This window comes from Paroedura picta, chromosome 15 (assembly GCF_049243985.1).
Source record: "Paroedura picta isolate Pp20150507F chromosome 15, Ppicta_v3.0, whole genome shotgun sequence".
Taxonomy (NCBI): Eukaryota; Metazoa; Chordata; class Lepidosauria; order Squamata; family Gekkonidae; genus Paroedura; species Paroedura picta.
Window position 1 is genome coordinate 1,616,714 of NC_135383.1, and position 17,944 is coordinate 1,634,657.

At 55.3% G+C, this 17,944-nt stretch overlaps 1 protein-coding gene across 3 annotated transcripts in view; it reads right to left on the reverse strand.

The window, feature by feature from the left end:
* Nucleotides 1–17,161, reverse strand: part of DISP3 (dispatched RND transporter family member 3) — a 34,857-nt gene extending 17,696 nt beyond the window's left edge. The window contains exons 1-4 of one of the 3 annotated variants that reach the window (XM_077311705.1): nucleotides 16,915–17,161; nucleotides 1,892–2,827; nucleotides 1,382–1,601; nucleotides 392–528 (exon numbers count right to left, since the gene is read on the reverse strand). In XM_077311705.1, coding sequence (XP_077167820.1) covers nucleotides 392–528; nucleotides 1,382–1,601; nucleotides 1,892–2,819 — 1,285 coding nt within the window. In that variant the 5' untranslated portion in view covers nucleotides 2,820–2,827; nucleotides 16,915–17,161. Of the gene's footprint in view, nucleotides 1–391; nucleotides 529–1,381; nucleotides 1,602–1,891; nucleotides 2,828–6,961; nucleotides 7,718–16,914 lie in introns of those variants that run through there. The other 2 variants (XM_077311703.1, XM_077311704.1) reach the window with 2 other exon arrangements.
* Nucleotides 17,162–17,944: the final 783 nt, after the last annotated feature.

Genomic DNA, 17,944 nt, shown 5'->3' on the forward strand with positions numbered 1-17,944 from the left:
CACCCAGATATCCCAGGCCTGATTACCAAGAGTGCTTAGAGGCTCTCTGCTTATTGCGTGGATATCAGGGCCTGATGGCGCTTGCTGAGAATTCTTTTATATCATGCTATTACGCACAGACGTTGGATTTTGTTTACAGGAATATTCTGATGCAAGGAAATATATATGTGCAGCTCTGTTTCTCCCAAGCAGAACCCAGCCAGCCGACTTGCAAGAATCCGGTCTCCTCCGTGACCCGAGACCACATACAAAATGTGCTTGATTTTGGGCCAGAATAAGTCAGGGGAGGGATCGACAAACAGAGTCCTAAGAATTGGTTGGCTGACCATACCCGGCCATCAGCCCCAGCAAGGGAGGTCAGGCCGTAACTCCAATTCCCCTGCCGGCTGACCTGAGCAAGACGCCAGGACGTAGACCAAGACGGCGATGCAGCTGCTGCTGATGAAGGCCAGCATCATGTCGTTGTTGAACGTCTTCCGCACTTCGTAGTCAAACAGGTCCGTCCCTCCGTAAAGCACCTGAACTTTGCTGGGGAGACAGAGGAGGAGAAGTCAATGCCAGCAGGGGCTCATGGGAGTTGTAGTCCACGGACATCTGGAGAGCAACAGTGTGACCACCCCATGGGGGCCACAAAGCAAGAGATGGTTTGCTGCTGCCTGCCTCTGGGCGGCCACCCTGGACTTCCGTGGTCATCTCCCATCCAAATTCTAACCAGGCCTGAAGGTGCTTAGCTTCCCAGATCCGATGGGATGAGGCTAGGCTGGGCCTTCAAAGTCTTGGTGGAAAAGACCAGCCCAGAATTGGCAATCCTAAAATAAATCATTTTGGAAAGCTAGTCTAATTTCCCATCTGTTGGGACAAGCCAGCCCCATGGTGGGATACCTCCAAGGACACCCGTGAACTTCAACCCCTGTGCCACCCTTAGCCCAAGAAGAAAACTCCTCCAAAACCACCCCAAAAATGCAGCAGCTGCTCCTTCTGAGACCAGCTGGATGATTCTCAAGGAGGTGACAGCTCAGGTGGAGAAAAAAATGCTTCTTATTCCCCTGCCTTACTGGGGGAACTTGGGAGACAGCTATCGATCTGCTGCTCCCGAAACCAGCAATTCCGCCTGGAATATTAATCAGCGCTTATTATATTAGCGCACAAAAGAGTAATAATCCAGCGGGTGCAGGCAGATTGAGGCTCCCTGCAAACGGAATCCGAGATAATTGAAGTCAGGGAGACAATAAAACCCTGCGGTGGGAGAGAGGCAGAAGGGGACCCTTCACGGCGAGTTTGGCCCACCCGCCTCCTCCGTGAGCAGAACAGCCTGAAGCCCGGCTTCTTCCCGCTCCCGGGTGCACAAGTTCTGCAGGTCCCCACGGTCTCCCCCGCTCACCTGGTGGACTGTTTGGCCAGCAAGGCCACGTAAGTGACCACGAAACTCTGGAACTTCCTGCGCTGCTCCTCCCACCGATCTTCCACGGAGTAGTAGCTGGGCAAAGGAGCCCCAAAGAGGATCTCGCTGCGCAAGAGGGAGCTTCGCATGTTGTCGGCCGACAGCCCTTCATCCACGTACCAGTAGAACTCGGGGTGAGTCATGGCCAGCTCCAGCGAACCTGGAGGAAGGCAGGGAAAATCAGCTCCGGACCCAGGAGAGCTTCTGATTGTCCACTGGACATTTGATCGACTGTGCAGATTTTTCAAAACATGGCCTTAACATGCTGCCACAGCACAAGATTCTTCACTGTGCGACCGAAGGCAAGCAGGGGCAGCCATTTTGCGCCTGGCTTGGCTCCCTGCGGCGGCCATTTTGCGGCCACACCCACCGCACTGCCTCAGGACTCCAAAGGTGCCCCCAGGCTCAGAAGGGGTGGGGACCCCCCCCTCCAATTCCCCCAAGACTCACCTCGGATGTCCGCGAGGTCCTGTCCGAGGCCGTCATAGTAGATCTTCCCCCCTCTCTCGGTGGGGAAGAAATAGGACATGAGAGAACTAGGCGGGGAGCAATAGGAGTAGGAACCCAGAGGCAGGTCTTTGAGGACCTCGTGGGGCTTCCAGCAGAACTCTCGGAAATGAGGGTGGTCCATGATCTTGCGCTCGATCTCGTGGATGGTGACCAAGCGCTCAGAAGTGAAGATATTGTTCTCGGCGTCTCCCCGCGCCAGGAAAATGAGCTCGATGCGCCAGTGAGCATGGGCTTGGGTGTTGGTGCTCACGACAGCGTTGGAGTATTCCCAGCGGGGAGGGGCGTTCCGTGGCTGGCGGGAAGTGAGGTTGGCCGGGCTGGGCGGGTCCTGGGGGGAGGGACTAGTCTGCTCCCCATCCGTGCTGCGTTTCCGCCTGGCCGCGCCCAGTGGCGTGGTGTTCAAGTGGAGATGCTGCAGTTGCTCAAAGAGCAGCCTCTGCAGGGTCTCCGAGGTGAAGTCGGCCAGGTCCCGGCGGTTGCGGCCCCAGGAGCCGAACTGGGACTTCAGGGCCAAGGCGAGCGCGTCAAAGCGCCGGGAGGACTCGTGGTTGCGAATCTCAAAGGCATTGTAGGAAATATCGATGTCCAAGGCCGGGTAGTGCAGGAACATCACTATGGCCAGGGTGGCGGGAATGGCGCATCCCAAGAACAGGATGAGACTGGCAGAGTACGGGTTGGTGAAGATCCAGCCCACCACGTCCCAGAAGCTGGAGGTCAGCACGGCGGGGGTCGGGGTCTGTGGCCTGGCGCTCCACTGGCATTTCCCACAAAGCCGGGGCCCTTCGGCTCTTTTGCGCGGCCCCAAAGCCACCTCCTCTTCCTCGCTCAGCGACATGTCCTGCAACAAGGGGTCGTCCTCAGCATCCATCCTTCGGGCTACATCGGCGGGGAAGAAAAAAGCGGAAGCAGCAGTTAGACTGGAAGCCCAACAGCCATTGCCTTTGCCGGCAAAGGGGACATTTGGTAGGGGGTGAAACCTTGCTGGAGCCCATAGCTCAGGGATAGTCAAACTGCGGCCCTCCAGATGTCCATGGACTACAATTCCCAGGAGCCCCTGCCAGCGAACGCTGGCAGGGGCTCCTGGGAATTGTAGTCCATGGACATCTGGAGGGCCGCAGTTTGACTACCCCTGCCATAGCTGGTCCAACACTTACAAGAGTTCATGGATGCTTCTTATAACTATAAAACCAACGTAGAGTATTAGTTAGAGGGCCAGATTTGGTCTGGAGAGAAGGCTTGCCAGAATTGAGAGTAGCATCTAGGGATGGTGCAATTTGGGGAGGAGCTGATCATGTCTAGGTGACATTCTAGGAATTTCCCTTAATCTCTATGGTAAAGACCCCAGAGATGTGGCGGCATTCCTAGAGTGTCACTAAGGTGTCCGTTTTTTTTCCTCTCTCCTGCTCCTCAGTTTCTCAAGGGCAAGAGACTGGGGCAGAGGGCAGGGGTTTACCTGCCACAGGTGGGCAAATGTTACACACCTACTGGACAGAATGAGACTCAGCTCCGCCAGGAAGCTCTCAGGGCAGTTTTAGGTCTCACTTACACCACAGGGATGTCAATGGTGAAATGGGGGTGTGGGGTGGAGATGATGACTATCTGTGCTTCTCAGAGCTGTTTGGAGAGAACGGGATAATGAAAATGCATCTGATGGTTGTTTTGACTCAACCCCTTTGGTCCTCTTTCATGTCTTCTTGGTGCAGCAACACAACTGCAAGCCAAGTTCAACATGCAAGAGGATTTGAGTTCCGTGAACAGCTTCAAACTCTCCCGCGGCCCTCTTTTCCAACACGGTTTCCCGGCATGGCAGAGAGCAGCCAGTTCAAACTCCAGCCACTTCAGTAAACAGAGAAAAGCCCTTCATTTTACCGAGTAATTCTCCAAATCCCAACCAGGAAGTTGAGCGGGACGAGCCCCACATCAGAGCCCAAAGGCAATTTTGCTTTCAAAATTAATTTCCTGCACATACAGTATCCTAACTAGACACGAATAGGCCTCCTCCCAAACACGCACCCAACCTCTCTTAATTAGCAGAGTTCTCAAAATATTGCTGGCAAACATCTTGCAGCCTCCACTGAATACACAATTTGTAAAACTTAAGACTATTCCAAAACCTGCCACAAATGGTTTGGCACAAAATGCACGTGCCACAGTTCAAGGGAACACCTGAAATGCTTCCCAGGTTTTTGACAGGCGGAAAAGAATGTTTTAATACTGTCCTCCTTCCAAGGAGATCAAGCCCACGTGGATGGCATTCTATCCTCCTTTTATCCACACAACAGTCCTACGAGGTAGGTTAGAGTGAAAGGGAGAGCAGAAGAGAGGCAGAGAGGACTGGTCCAGGGTCACCTCGCAAGTCTCATGGCTGTGGAGGGAGTGGCCCTGATCCATCCTAAGAACATCAGACCTGTTTATCAATTGAATGTAGCTCTCCCCAGACCTCACTTTCTGCCCTGAGCCAACCAAGGAAGGGTGGGGTACAAGTAAAAAATTATTATTAGTACTCCTGGCGTCTTTATCCTGTTCTTTCACAGGCCTTGATGGCTCCTGGCCCTTCTTTTAGTGCTCCCCTGCAGGGAGAGAGCGCCTTGATTCATTCATCCCGACCCCCCCTTGGCACCTCTTCTCCCTGCATAGAGCAGCTTGGACGGCTGCACCACGGAACTTTTCTAATTTACTGGCCTTGTCCAGGAACATTTTATGCCTCGAGATGAAATACGCGGCAGCCCCTTTCTTCCTCTCATTAAGGCCGAGAGTAGATCTCTGTGCCCCTCGGTTGTATTTATAACCTGGTTATTTATACTCCTCGCTGGAACAAACACCGGAAGATCATGGCCTTCGCCTCCCATCACAAGCCACGTGCCGCAGGGCAAGGGGCAGCCTGTCCAACAGGACGGCAGACCGCTTTGGAGATGGATGGGAATGAACCCGGCCACGAATGGGGAGGGGGCACAGCTCATGCACCGGCCCTGATGGGAATGCTGCCCACCCAGAGGGCCAATGGCACCCACCATCTTGCTGGCCCGGAGGTTGTCTTGCTAGGGGAGATGCTCTCATTCAGTTCCCTGTTATTTCCCTACGTTGGCGGAATGGACCTTTCCTTATAGACAGCCTACCTGGTGGAATGAGCATCCGGAGCACACCCAGGCCCTGTCAGAGCTAGCACAGTCCTTCAGGGCCTACAAGACGGTGCTCTTCCGCCAGATTCTGGTTGAGGCCAATGAAAACGGGAACACCTAATGTCTACCAGGCCCCATGCAAACCACGTAGCCACCTTCCATCTTTGCGGGAGATCTAGACCCTGTCAGACATGATCGAGAACAGCAGGAGATGCCAGACTTCAGGTAGCTAACGCTGAATTTTTCAACCAGAAGACATTTTGCTGCTGTTTTAACTCTGTTTTGATCAAATTTAATTTTTAATTGTTCATATGATACGTTGTACACCGCCCTGATCTGGGCTTTCTTTTCTGGTTCTTCTGTCTTGTCCTGGAGCCAAACCCTGTTAGAGGGTTCCCACTTATGGACTGAGAAATTCATAGAATCATCGAATCATAGAGTTGGAAGGGACCTCCTGGGCCATCTAGTCCAACCCCCTGCACTATGCAGGACACTCACAACCCTCTCGCTCCTCCACTGTCACCTGCCATCCTGGAGATCTCAGGGTTGGAGGCTGGAGAGGAGGGAGTCTGAGGGGGTGAGAATACTGAAGACCACTCACCAACGCAGCCATTTGCCTTCAGAAAAGCCTATCTCTGCATAGCCTGGAGATCACTTGTAACCCTGGGAGATCTCCAGACCACCACCTGGAGGTTGGCATCCTGACCCTGCTACATAATTACCATGACAACCCAATTATCAATAGTGCTGCAGCCCCCTGCTGAACTGTGTCTCCCCCCAGGTGCAAAACCAGAGCAGCCACTGGCACATTTGAGTCCCGTCCCCCCGCCCCGTCCCCCCCAGCCACAAAAGCTCCGTCATCTTCCCCCCCCCTGGCAATTTCCACATCGGCAAGGTTCTCTTTGTCGCCTGACCCCAGGGGTCACAGGCAATTTCGGAACGCAAGCGAGAACCAATTGGAGGCCTCACCTTTCGCAAGGCCCCCCGTGTGACGGGGCTCCGAATGCGAAGCCGGAACGCTGCCTCATCGCCGATGCCTCTCGACACAAGAAAGGGAGTCCTTCAGACCAGCAAGATTAGCACCCACCTTGTGATTAAATCGAGTGGTGCTTTATTTTCTTTTAAGCCACTTTATTAGATTTTTCAGGCGGGCAGGGAGGACGGGCTCCAAGCGCACGCACCAAAAGGGTTGGGGGGCTGCAGTGCGGGGGCTGAAAGAGGCCCCGAAAGCAAATGAGAAAAGTCAGGGGGGGGGGAAGACGGCAGAGCGGGCTGGATCCCAGGCAGGCAGGCAGGCTTCTAGGAACAGGGCAGCCACGCTCTGCTCTGTCGCAGCAGCTCCTCGGTCCTTCCGTCTCCGTGTGGCCAGGTAGCTCTGGCAGCAGTCCTGCTGGTTCTCATGCAAGCAAAAACCTTCCTCGGCCCTTGGGTGACCTAGCCTCTGCAGGGGACCCTGCCTGGTCTCCCAACCAAACACTCCCCAGGGCTGACCCTGCGTAGGAGAAGAGCTGGTTTTTTGTACCCCGCTTTCCTCTACCCGAAGGGGTCACAAAGCAGCTTCCAGTCGCCTTCCCTTCCTCTCCCTACAACATACATCCTGTGGGGTAGGTGGGACAAAGAGTTCTAAAGAGAACTGGGACCAGCCCAAGGTCACCCAGCTGGCTGCATGTGGAGGAGGAGTGGGGACCAAACCGCTCCTTAACGGCTGCACCATGCTGACTCTCAAGCCAGTTTCTCCCCCTGTTGGCTAATTCATAAGGTCCTTTTTACAGGACGGGAGTCCCTGAATTGGCAGAGACCCCAATCCGCTCAACAGGTGATCCCCCAACCCCTCCCTTCTGGATTTTGTGTCGCTTGCAAACTGGTCAGCCAGTTCAGACATCTCACCAACCTGGGTTGTGATGGGTTGCTGGTTGCTCTCTCTCTGGATTTGGGACTCCTTCAGGTAGTGGAAAGTGGGAACCAGCTTTTCTTCATCTTAAAAATGTCCTGGTAGCAACCAAGACAGACACAAGCCCAGCCTGACCTCACAGGCTTCTGTGTCTTTGGAGACGTTAACCAAACTCACTCTCTCTGGCTCTCCGGCAGCATCGACACTGTCATCATCCCTGTAGCCTTATTGCAGTTTCCCAGGCTGATTGGAATAATTGCTTCATTAGTTGTTTTTAAGGCGCTGCGGAGCCAGGGCGGGGGTGGCGGGGGGAGCATCACATCCACAGGAGAAATGGTTTGCCTCCACACATCAAAACGAGGAGGCGCCAGCTTGCCATCTGCAGGAAAGCCGGGCGATCAAGAGGCCAGGGCCTTTCCGAAAATGCATCCCCACGGAAGAGGGCAGTTTAATATTGGTGTTCAGCCACAGGAGTTCATAAACCTGGCATAACCTGGAGAGGCCTGGTCTCGAACCTGGCACCTTCTGCATGCCAGGCAGAGGCCCTGCCACTGAGCCAATGGCCCCGCCCATAGCTCTGCACTTTGGACACATAAGGCCCAAGGGTTTTGCACGCCCTCGATCCACTTGGTTCTGTGAACGTCCAACGAACGAGAGCTGTTGTAACTGAGCAATGGCTTCCAGGTACGAGCACATCTCGTTTCAGAGAAGGGAGCGTCTTATCTTTGCTTTAAGTGAGCGTCCTGGGAATAAAAGCATTTCCCCGCTGTTGATCTACCTCTTTCATTGTCAGGGAACGCTGCTTTATTGCCACACATGATACGGCAGAAAATATGTCACCTGAAGTTCTCCCCCCACACACACAATGACAGTGTAAACGCACAAAAGACAGCCTGCAATACTTGAGACCACGTCTCTCTGTGGTTCAAAAGGGACGGGAGAGAAAAGAGACATTCTGGCTTCCGGTGCTTTGGGAGTTATTATTGTTAGTATAAGAGGACCCCCCAAAATGGGTCAGGGAAGAACCAGAGAGGGCCTTGAAAGTACCGGGTGCCTTCGATTTAATAAAAAGGAGGCGCGCTAGTTTTGTACATACACAATAATGCCAAGAAAACAATGGAACAAATTCAATAAAGCACAAAAAATGCCACAAGATTCCACAGCAAAGCAGAGCTTCAACCCCAAAATATTGAAAGAAAGCCAAAAATAACAACTTCAAATAGTAAACGAGGACTCTGGAGAAGGACGCCAGTCACTGCAAAACTCAAACATTTAAATTTGGCATTGGGTGGGAAATACAGCGCCTAACATGGGGGGCTGTGGTGCAAGGACTGGACAAAGAGTGGGAGGAAAGCACTGGCTTTAGATGCACACATGCTCAGAATGCACAAGGATGGCCTTGACCGTGTCTCTCTCCCTCGGCCTAGCCCACCTCGCAGGGCTGTTGTGCGTCTTCCTTCCCTCTCTCCACAACCAATACTCTATGAGGCAGATGGGTCTGAGAGAAAAGCTCTTAGAGAAAAGCTCTGTGAAAACAGCTCTGAGAGAACTGCAACTAGCCCAAGGTCACCCTGTCAGCTGCATGTGGAGGATTGGGGAAGCAAACCCCGTTCTCCAGATTTGAGGCCGCAGTTCCTAACCATGACATTGCACAAGGCAGTTGTGTGTGTGTGTGTGTCCCTTGGGTGTGATTGGAGTTGCCTCTCCGTCAAGTGCTGCTCGGTGCTCCAAATGGGACCCCCAGCCCAGACATCTGTGCCTGCTTCCCACCCCACTCTTCTACGTGTTCTAGCTTTACGCTCCTGCCAATGCTAACTTGGGTCAGGTTGATCTAGGAATTAAATATTCATTTCGGCTTTTAATATTTTATTGTTGTGTTTTTACTGTAGACTCAGCATGGAAACAACAATGCTTAGAGGCACGACAGAAATCGTTTTTAGAAAACAAAGATCACCCTCACGCTTAAAAGCCCCTGGAAAAACAGACCTCTAGAAAACAAGGCTTCTCCTATTCCCCTAAAGGAAAATAGCTCTCGAAGGAGGCTGCCCACTGCCTCTCTGCATGAGTCACTGCACCCTGCCCTTCCGTCCTTCTCGCTCACTACCTACTGCAAGCAGGCAATCCTCTTTGCTGAGCTAGCGGCACAGACGGCTGCCTTTGGTATCTCTGCGTGAGTCACTCGTGGACTCCCTGCCTCTCTTCCGACTCATGCAGGGACAGGGCTGCAGGTCAGGTGTTAGAAAATGACACACGATTCAATAAGAATTTAACAAAGGGAGCCAAAACTGGCAGCAGATTCGGTGCGTGTGTGGGGGAGATGACAGAAGGAGGAATTATGGAACATCCTTCGTTCCATAATTCGGGGGTCAAGCATTCTTCCCCCTTCTCACCGCATGCTGCATATTTACGAGCCTCCTTTATGCGGAATTGCAATACGGTTTGAAAAGGCCATAATCAATATTCTCATAACAATGGAAGTGCAGAAGATGCTGTGCCGTCCGTCCGTCCGTCCGTGAGAGCCAGGGTGGGGTAGCAATCAGCATGAAGAGCAGGAAGACCAGACCTCCACCCCAGCTCCGAAGCACAGCAGGTGACTTTGGACTAGTCCCACCTGCTTCCCCTCACAGGGTTGTTGTGAAGAGAGAGACTCCTACAAACCGCAGAGGCTGGCAGGCCGAGAGAGTCCTGTGCAGAATGGAAGGAACTTGGAATCCTTGATGCTTTATCCCACTCCCCTCTTCTCTGGGCAAGCAGACCACTGAGTCCTCCTCCCTGGGTCCCTTTGTGGCCTTCCACCAAGGCTCTCTGCCCCCATCCAGGCCCTTAATACGAAAGACACGGGCCGTGTTCTGGGCATCCATAAATCAGCATTATGAACAGCATGCAAAATTGCATGGGTATCCCGGACAAACAAGGCTATAAAGCCAATGGTGAAAGCAGTGCTCCAAAATGGCCTCACAGAAACATAACAGAAGAAGGGAATGAAATAAAGGCAGATTTGGCTCAACCCGAATTCCAAAGCAGGCCCAGCCAGCAGGGGGAAGGTGGCTTCTTAGCTCCTCTTTGGGCTCCGCAAATCAAGAGCAGCAGAAAGGCACCACCCGCCTCCCCACAGCCTCAAATAAAGCATTTGTGCATGAAGGAACAGGCATTAAAAAGGGTGCGCGGCAGGTGTTAGTGGTGCCTCCAGACCCCTTCTCGAAAAAAGGGGAAAACACACAAAAACCGGGGTCTTTTTTATTGAGTCACTTTCATGCTCTCTTGGGCCCGTCCATCTTTCCCTTTCAATTCCGCCATAAAAGGGGCTGTCGAGATGCAGCTCGGCATGCGAAGCTGAAAGTTGATGAGGAAAAGCAGAGCTGGCGAGGGGAGGGGAGGGGAGGAAATTTCAGGAGACACATTTGGGTTGGCTTCAATTTAGAGGTGCCTGGTGAGATCGTGCGGGGAGGGGGGGTCGTGCTTTTAAGCCTGCCTCTGTTACACAGCCCTGCCCAGGCAAGATGGCTCCCCCCTTTTTTTTTGGTAAGGGAGCCTTAGGGCTTGTTAAAAAAAAAAGGGGGGGTGTTTTGTGTGTGAGAGAGAGAAATACGCAGGCAGCCGTCCTCTCACACAAAGATGTCCCTTTGATTAGAGAGAAGCTAGTCTGACACCCCAAGAGGTAGAGATTTCCACCATGAAAGAGAATCTCTCTTGGAACAAGGGAGGGGGGGGGGAGAGATGCTGCAATCTGGTCTGCCTCCCCCAACATGGCTCTGGAGCTGGACTGTGCCCCTCAGAGCAGCCTCTCTCCACTCTGCCCCCCCCCCAGGAAATCCAATTATTCCTCAACTACCTTCTTGTGCAGAAGTGAGCATTAAGGAGAAACAAAGAGGAGGAGACCTGCTGCATCAGACCCAGGCGGGTGGGGTGGGGGGTGGGGGTCCACCCGGTTCCAACTGGGGCTTGCCCATGCTCCTAGGGTGGGGCCCAGCAGCACCATGAAGCACTTTATCCTTGGGGTCACCACTACGTCTTCTGGCAGCAGATTCCACATCTGAATTCCATGGGGGGGGGGATGCCGGGAGATTGGGGAGGGCAGGGTCTGAGAAGGGAGGGGGCCGCCCTCCAAAGCAGCCTTTTCCCCCAGGGGAACCGAACGCGGCTGTCGGGAGAGCAACTGTGAAGCTTGGGCTGCAGATCCCAGGATGCTCAGCTGGGAGCCAAGATTGGTTGATCTCATAGGGAACCTCGGCCAACTTTGTGGGCCATTTGATTTGCTCCCCGCGCCCCCCTGATAGGCATGCCAGGTTCTCCCACAGCTTCTTAACCTGCCAGATGGTCCCACGCACCCTCCTCGTGCCCACCCTTGGCACACTCGCCCCTCCTCTGCCTCCGTGCTTCGGCAGCGCGAACGGCCCACTCCCGGGCAGCCCCATAATCTCTGCTAACAAGGCCTGGCACAAAGGAGGGCTCGCTGGTGCCAGCCCAGAGGCCAGCTGGGCACCCAGGCAGATGGCGGGGGAAATGTTCCGAGGCGAAGACGGAGGAGGAACAAAGAGGGCTCAGTCTACAGCAGCCCCCTCCCCGCCCTGGAACCCGGTGGTCTGCGGGGCAAGCCAGGCAAGGAATCCTTCACCAGGCAGTGTGCTCCCCCCCCCCTGTCTCCGGATCGGTTTCTGCCAAACAACAGTATATTGGGGGGGGGGGGATTCTGATCAAGGCTGAAAGAAGAGTAATGATCTCTGCCCCTGATTTGGAGGTGGGGGGGAGCCTTTTCTCAGAGGTCAGTCCCAGCTGCCCCTCCCTGGGACCCTCCTAGCCTTTGCAGGGAACGGAGAGACCCTCCCTCTCAATGCCTGTTTCCTTCTTCCTTCCTTGCAAAGGGCCACACAGCAGGGGAAGGAGGGACACTTTTTTAAAAAATAATCTGAATTGGACAATCCCCCCTCTCCATTTAGGGATGCAGCCTCCTGCGGGGACCTGGGATCCCTCAGAATTATAGCCCATCTCCAGAATGCAGAAATCAGCCCTCCCCCCCACCCCGGAGAAAACAGAGGCTTTAGAGGACTAGACCCCACTGAGGCCCCTGTGCTCCCCAGGCATCCCCCAGCCTGGATCTAGCCCCCTCCCACCAGTAGCAAGGGGGGTCTGGCAACCCTGCGCCATTGCTAGGCCCGAGCTGACCCACCCATATCCTCCAATGTGGGGCCTCCTTATGCTTTCTGCCCCTGCCTCTTTTGAGAATCCCCTTCCAGGGGGCTCTAAAAAGCTCCTACAGACAAACCCGAAGAAGTGGGTCATTTTGAACAGAACCTTCAGGGAGGCCCAAAGCAGGCAGGAAACAGGGTTACCAACCTCCAGGGGAGACCCCCCAGAACTACAATCAGCCTCCAGGTGACAGACTGCAGTTCCCCTGGAGAAAACGGCTTCCTTTTACCGTTGCTCTTGATAATAAAAGGGAAGCCTTATTAAGTTCATAGGACCAAAGGTCTCCAGCACAAAACCAATAAATCACAAAAGAACAAAACCATGCTGCAGAGCATGACAAAACAGACACGAGGAAAATACAAGGCCATAAAAGTACATCTCTTGTAAAAGTCCAAAAATAAAAAACGCATTAGATAAAACAGAGGAGTTGACATATACAGTCCTCATATGGTCAGCTGGATAAAACTCATTTAGGGCACTGGATTCTCTGCCTGTTCCAGGACCTCTGCCCCAGAACCAGAATCACCCAGAGCTGGAATACACCAGAGGGCCATCTAGTCCAGCCCCCACCTTCTTGGGCGACTTACCAGTTGGAAGACAGACACAGGCAAGCTTTCAGCTACCCTTACATCCTTAGATATGCCCAATAGCTGTCCAAGGTTCTGAATTGTACCCAAAGGTCTAATTCAGGGGTAGTCAAACTGCGGCCCTCCAGATGTCCATGGACTACAATTCCAGGAGCCCCCTGCCAGCGAATGCTGGCAGGGGGCTCCTGGGAATTGTAGTCCATGGACATCTGGAGGGCCACAATTTGACTACCCCTGGTCTAATTTGTTCTTCATTTCTCAACTATATAGTCCTGGGAACCTTATGTGAGAAGTACTTGGCAGACAGCTAGACTTCTCTTGCACATGGAAGTTTCACTGAGCCACCGGGGCTGACAGCCCTATCTTTAAAGAAATGCTTAACCCAATCAGCAGCCATCACTACAGCTTGTGGTAGGGAATTCCAATGTGTGAAGTGCCTTTGGGGAAGGCTTGGGTCTCTGTTCTCTCCCAAGAACTGGCCACTCCTTTCTCAGTTTCCTGCCTGCTTTCCATGGCCAGAACTACTGCTGCTTTTGGTTCTTAACTGATTTCTTTTTAATAGAATTTACCCAGTTCTAGGAAAGCGGCACTGCCACACACTGGCTGAGTGTGTGTGTATGTGGTGGAGAGAAATTGCATATTTATAACTTTTTTTAACACCTCCTCCACTTTCATGTTCCTGCTATCTGGCAAGGGATTGTGAAGTTGTTTCCCCCAAACTGAGGGGAAGCAGATGCTTTTCAGACCCCCCCCCCCCCAGAGCAGCCTGGTACGGCTCCCTCCTTTCAAGATCGGCCCTCCACCCCCACCCCAAAGGGTTTTTCTTTAAACAAGCCTCCTCTCCAGCCTGCGTAGGCGAGGGAAGCCAAGCAAGACCCAAGAAGCCTCATTTTCTCCTGCACAGTCAGCACAACGTCCCTCCCCGGGACACGATCCGCTGAAGGAGGGGACTGCTTCGGGCAGCAGTCTAGAAGAACGGCTCAAAGGTCACCCGCGCAGCTGGCAGCCAGATTGTCAGGCAGCCCCAGGGAAAACAGGAAGGCGAGGAAGAAGGGGTCATGTAGGCCCAAAGGTCAGCTGCGATGGGGCAGGATAACCTGGGATAGGAGGTTTCTTCCATCTCAATAGGACCCTCCTGTAGCTGGGAGACTAAGGAAGAGATGGACTTAAAGCAGAGAACCCCATTTGCATGCAGGTTCAAATCACGGCAGATCCAGCAGGAGAACAGTAGCAGAAACTATGCCCTGTAATTGGCCCTCCTGCGGAACTGGCTGGCCCCTGTGAGAGACACGAGGCTGGACCCTTCCTGGTCTGGTCCAGCAGGGCTCTTCTGAGGTTCTTCTGAAGGCCTCGGCTGCTCTGCCCTGGCCACAGCAAGACTGGATCCAGAGGCTCCATATCCTGCTTTGGGTTGTGCCAGCATTTAAATGCAGCGTCTTGAGAAGGTTTGGTTTCTAACAAGGGGGGGGGGGGGAAGGAGCTATAGCTCCATGGTGGAGCACCTGTTTGGGGTGCAGAAGTTCCCAGGTTTGGTCTCTGCCATTTCCCATAACAGGGGCTCACAGAAAGACCTTTGTCTGCCAAATCCCAGAGAGCTGCTGCCATGGAAAAGCAGATCAAAAGTTTGGCATTGAGCAGATTCATATCCATATCCGCAGGCCAGAAACACACGAAATTGCCTTACACCAAATCAGACCCTTAGTCCAGCCGCTCTCCAGGGCCACAGGCTTAGGCCTCCCCCATCACCTCCCTCCTGCTGCTTGTTTCCTGGAAGGCCCCAGCTGGAAACACAATGAAGGGTTTTTGGGTCTCCTCCAGCAGAGTGCGGGTGCCCCCCCCAACAAAGATTGCCTGTTGCAGAATTGCATTGCTGCAGTTCCTTTCAGATTCTCCAGCTGGGGGGAACAAATCGAACTTCCGCCAGGACCCCCCCTCGTGTCTGCCGTCTCCCGCTCTCCCCATTAAACTCCAGCAGAGAGATTCACTGCCACAGGAGCTGCCGTGCAACAGCTAGCTGGGAACCTAGTATCTATTAGGGGGGGGGGAGGGAGGACAATTGATTTCTGCCTTCTTTAATCATAGCTGGCAAGCCAGCCTTTAACTCCCCAGGTGACGGCAGCAAAATAAGATGGGCGGGCAAGGGGGCCATTCGGGCAGGTGGGGGAAGCCAGCAGCGGCCAGGATCGGGTCCCCTGACAGCCGACATCAACTCCCGTTCCAGAGGGGCAAGGTGAGAGCAAGCCAGGCAACCGCAGAGAGGGATCTGATCCTGCACCCAAGGCCAGGTCTCTAACACAGATTCTGGATCCAGCCTTGGAAGCATCCCTTGTCTTTCAGCCTCACGTCCCCCACCCCAAAGAAATGGGAAGAAGGGGCCAACCTGACAGCCACTGAGTGACAAAAGAGCATCTATTCGACTCCAGCAGCTGTACAGGTGCCTCCGTGCAGCTGCTGCTAACGGAGTCCGACTATCCAAATCAGGACATTCTCCCCGTGAGTGACAGCCCCTCGCCAGCATCTTTCCTGGCTCCCACGAGCCTCTCTGCCAGAAGAGGCCAGAACTGCCCTGGGGCCTCCAGTGTGTAAAGGAGCTACTCAGCCCCCCCCCCCCCCATGCACCTCCCCAAATGCTCAGAAAAAACAGCAGCCAAGGAGGGTCCGGCAGAGATTGTGCATTCCCAGAGTCCGGCATTCCAAGAAGGGCCAGCTCTGAATCAGGAGGCGTCATCAGAGTGGCTGCAACACTCCGGTTTGTCCCCAGCAGCTGGAATTCAAAGATATGCAGCCCCTGAATGAGGAGGTTCCACCAAAGCTGCTGCTCTACTGCCCTGTGCCTTGTTTGAGGAGGTTTACTGGTGCCAAAAAAGGTCCTTTCGTCTTTCACAGACACAACACCTCCAAACTCTATATTAAGAAAATAATTACATCATTTGCATTTTTAAAAATAGTGCTCGATAGGGGGGAGCTTTAGCTTCAGAAAGCTTATGACCCCCCAATCTTGTTGGTTGCTTAAGATGTCACTGGGTTCAAATCCGGTTGCTAGAGAGAGGGTCACGGGGCTGGTTGTTCTGGTCCCGGGACCCAGAATTAAGGGTCTAGTCCAGTTTGTGCCACCCGGGTTGTCCGGGGGGAGGCAGAGCACACCGACTCCAGCATGCCTCCTCTCCTGCACACGCTGTGGACTAGCTCCTTCTGCAGACTCATTTGCAGAGCTGCCAAATCTTAGAAATTGGAACAGGCTCCGCAAGGGGACACGGCAAGACATAGAAGAGACCCTCAAAAGAAGGGGGGCAAAGCTCTTCATCTGTTGAGAGGTAAGGCAGGGAAGCTCCCGGGCCCCCCAGCAAGGCACAACACACCGTCCCCCAACAAGGCCTGAATTGTTTTCCTGCCTTGTGCAGTCCTAACACACAAAGGTGGATTTATTGGAAACCAGTGGCACACCGGTGCAAATCACTGCAGACACACAATAACACTGTTCCGGCAAGCAATTCTTACTCCCCCCTGCCACTGGCAATGTGGCGATAACACTGGCCTGCCTTACAGGGCTGTTGTGAAGGTTCCAAGAAGGCAATGTACACAATGCACTATTCACTCAAAGAGAAAATTGCATTCCAGAGAGAATGGGGATGACAGACGGATGGCGACCCTTAACCCAAACAAACCCTCCCAGAAGGGCAGGCTCTGGTGCCCACGAACTCTCCAGTTTTCTTTCCCGGCGCCAGCCCCCCAGAGCCTGGCAGGCAAGGAAACGCCAAGGCTCGGCTGGGACTCGCCCGGCACCCCGCCTGCCCTCGGCCCCGACGGAACGGCCCTTCGGCGCGCCAGAACTAACCCCGGTCGCGGGGCACACCTGGGCGCACCACGGGGGGCGGGGGGGTCGCCCTCCCCAGGCAGGTCCCCCTTGACAGTGGGGCCGGGGGCCAGCAGGGCGCCCCGAGAGACCGCTGCCTTCCAGATCAAGAGTCCGACCGGGACCCGGCGCCCCCGGCGAGCCCTTGGGAGAGCGCGGGGGTCCGGGGCGGCAGGGAGCCCAGCCCACCGCACCGCACGGGAAGCTGCCTGGGGCGGACCCTGCGGACCTTTCGGCCCCATCCGAGTCTCCTCGGGGCGGACCTTCCGCGGGCCAAGCGGGGGCTCTGCAGCCGAGGCCGGCCTCCCCCCCGAGCGGACGCCTACCTTCCCGTGCCGCTGGGTCGAGGCGCCCCCGGGAGCTCCGGCGGTCCTCCCTTCGGCCGGCTGCGGGGGTCGCGGAGCCCCCCCCCTCTCCGCCCCCCAGGCCAGGCGGGCCCAGAAGACGCCCCCGCAGCGCCAAGGGGGACGCGCTGGCCGCGCAAGCCCCGCCGAGAAGCCGCCGCAGCAAAACCTGCCCAAGCAGCCAGCCCAGCCCAGCGCCTCGCTCGCTCTTTACCGGCCGGCCGGCCGCCGCCGCCGCCTTTTATGCTCCTCGGGCGCCCGCCTCCCCCGGCCGCTCCCACCGCCCCGGCCGCGGAGGGGGAGAGCCGGCAGCCCCCGCGCACGCCCCGGCCCCCCCCCACCCCCCTGGGCGCCCCCCCGCCCCAGCCGGAGCCCCAGCAGCCCCGCGGGGAGGAGCCGGGCCTGGAGCCCCGGGGAGGGCCGAGCGCCCCCCGCCTCCTCTCCCCCCCCGCAGGAAGGGCCCGATGGTAGGACCCGCTCTCCCCCCCCCTCGCTTATAAGCGCCGCGGCCGCCCGGCGGAGGGAGCCCGAGAGAGCGCCGGGAAGGGGGCGGAGGAGGAGGCGGGAGGCTGCCGCTAGCGCCGGGGAAGCCGCTTCTCCCTCCGGAGGGAAGGGGAGCCGCGGGGCGGGTGTGAGAGAGGAAAGGGGTGGTCTGGGGCCCCCAACGTCGCCCCACTTTGTGCTGGGGGGGGAGGGGGGGATGGCGCAGGGCCACAGGGCCACAGGGCCACAGGGCCACAGGGTCTCTGTTAATCGCCCTCCGCCATTGGTCCGGGAGTCTCCAATCTTGGCATGTTTATTTCCCCCTCCAGAGCTGAACCCGAACAAATGATAAGCTTATAAAACTGGGGTCTCTGTGGGTAGCAAGTAGCTGTGAGTGTCCTGCATTGTGCAGGGGGTTGGACTAGATGACCCCGCAGGACCCTTCCCACTCCATGATTCTAACTGAGCTCCTTGTTCCTCGACTGAGTCCAGCCACTCCATGTGGAATGAATGCTGGCGGGGGCTCATG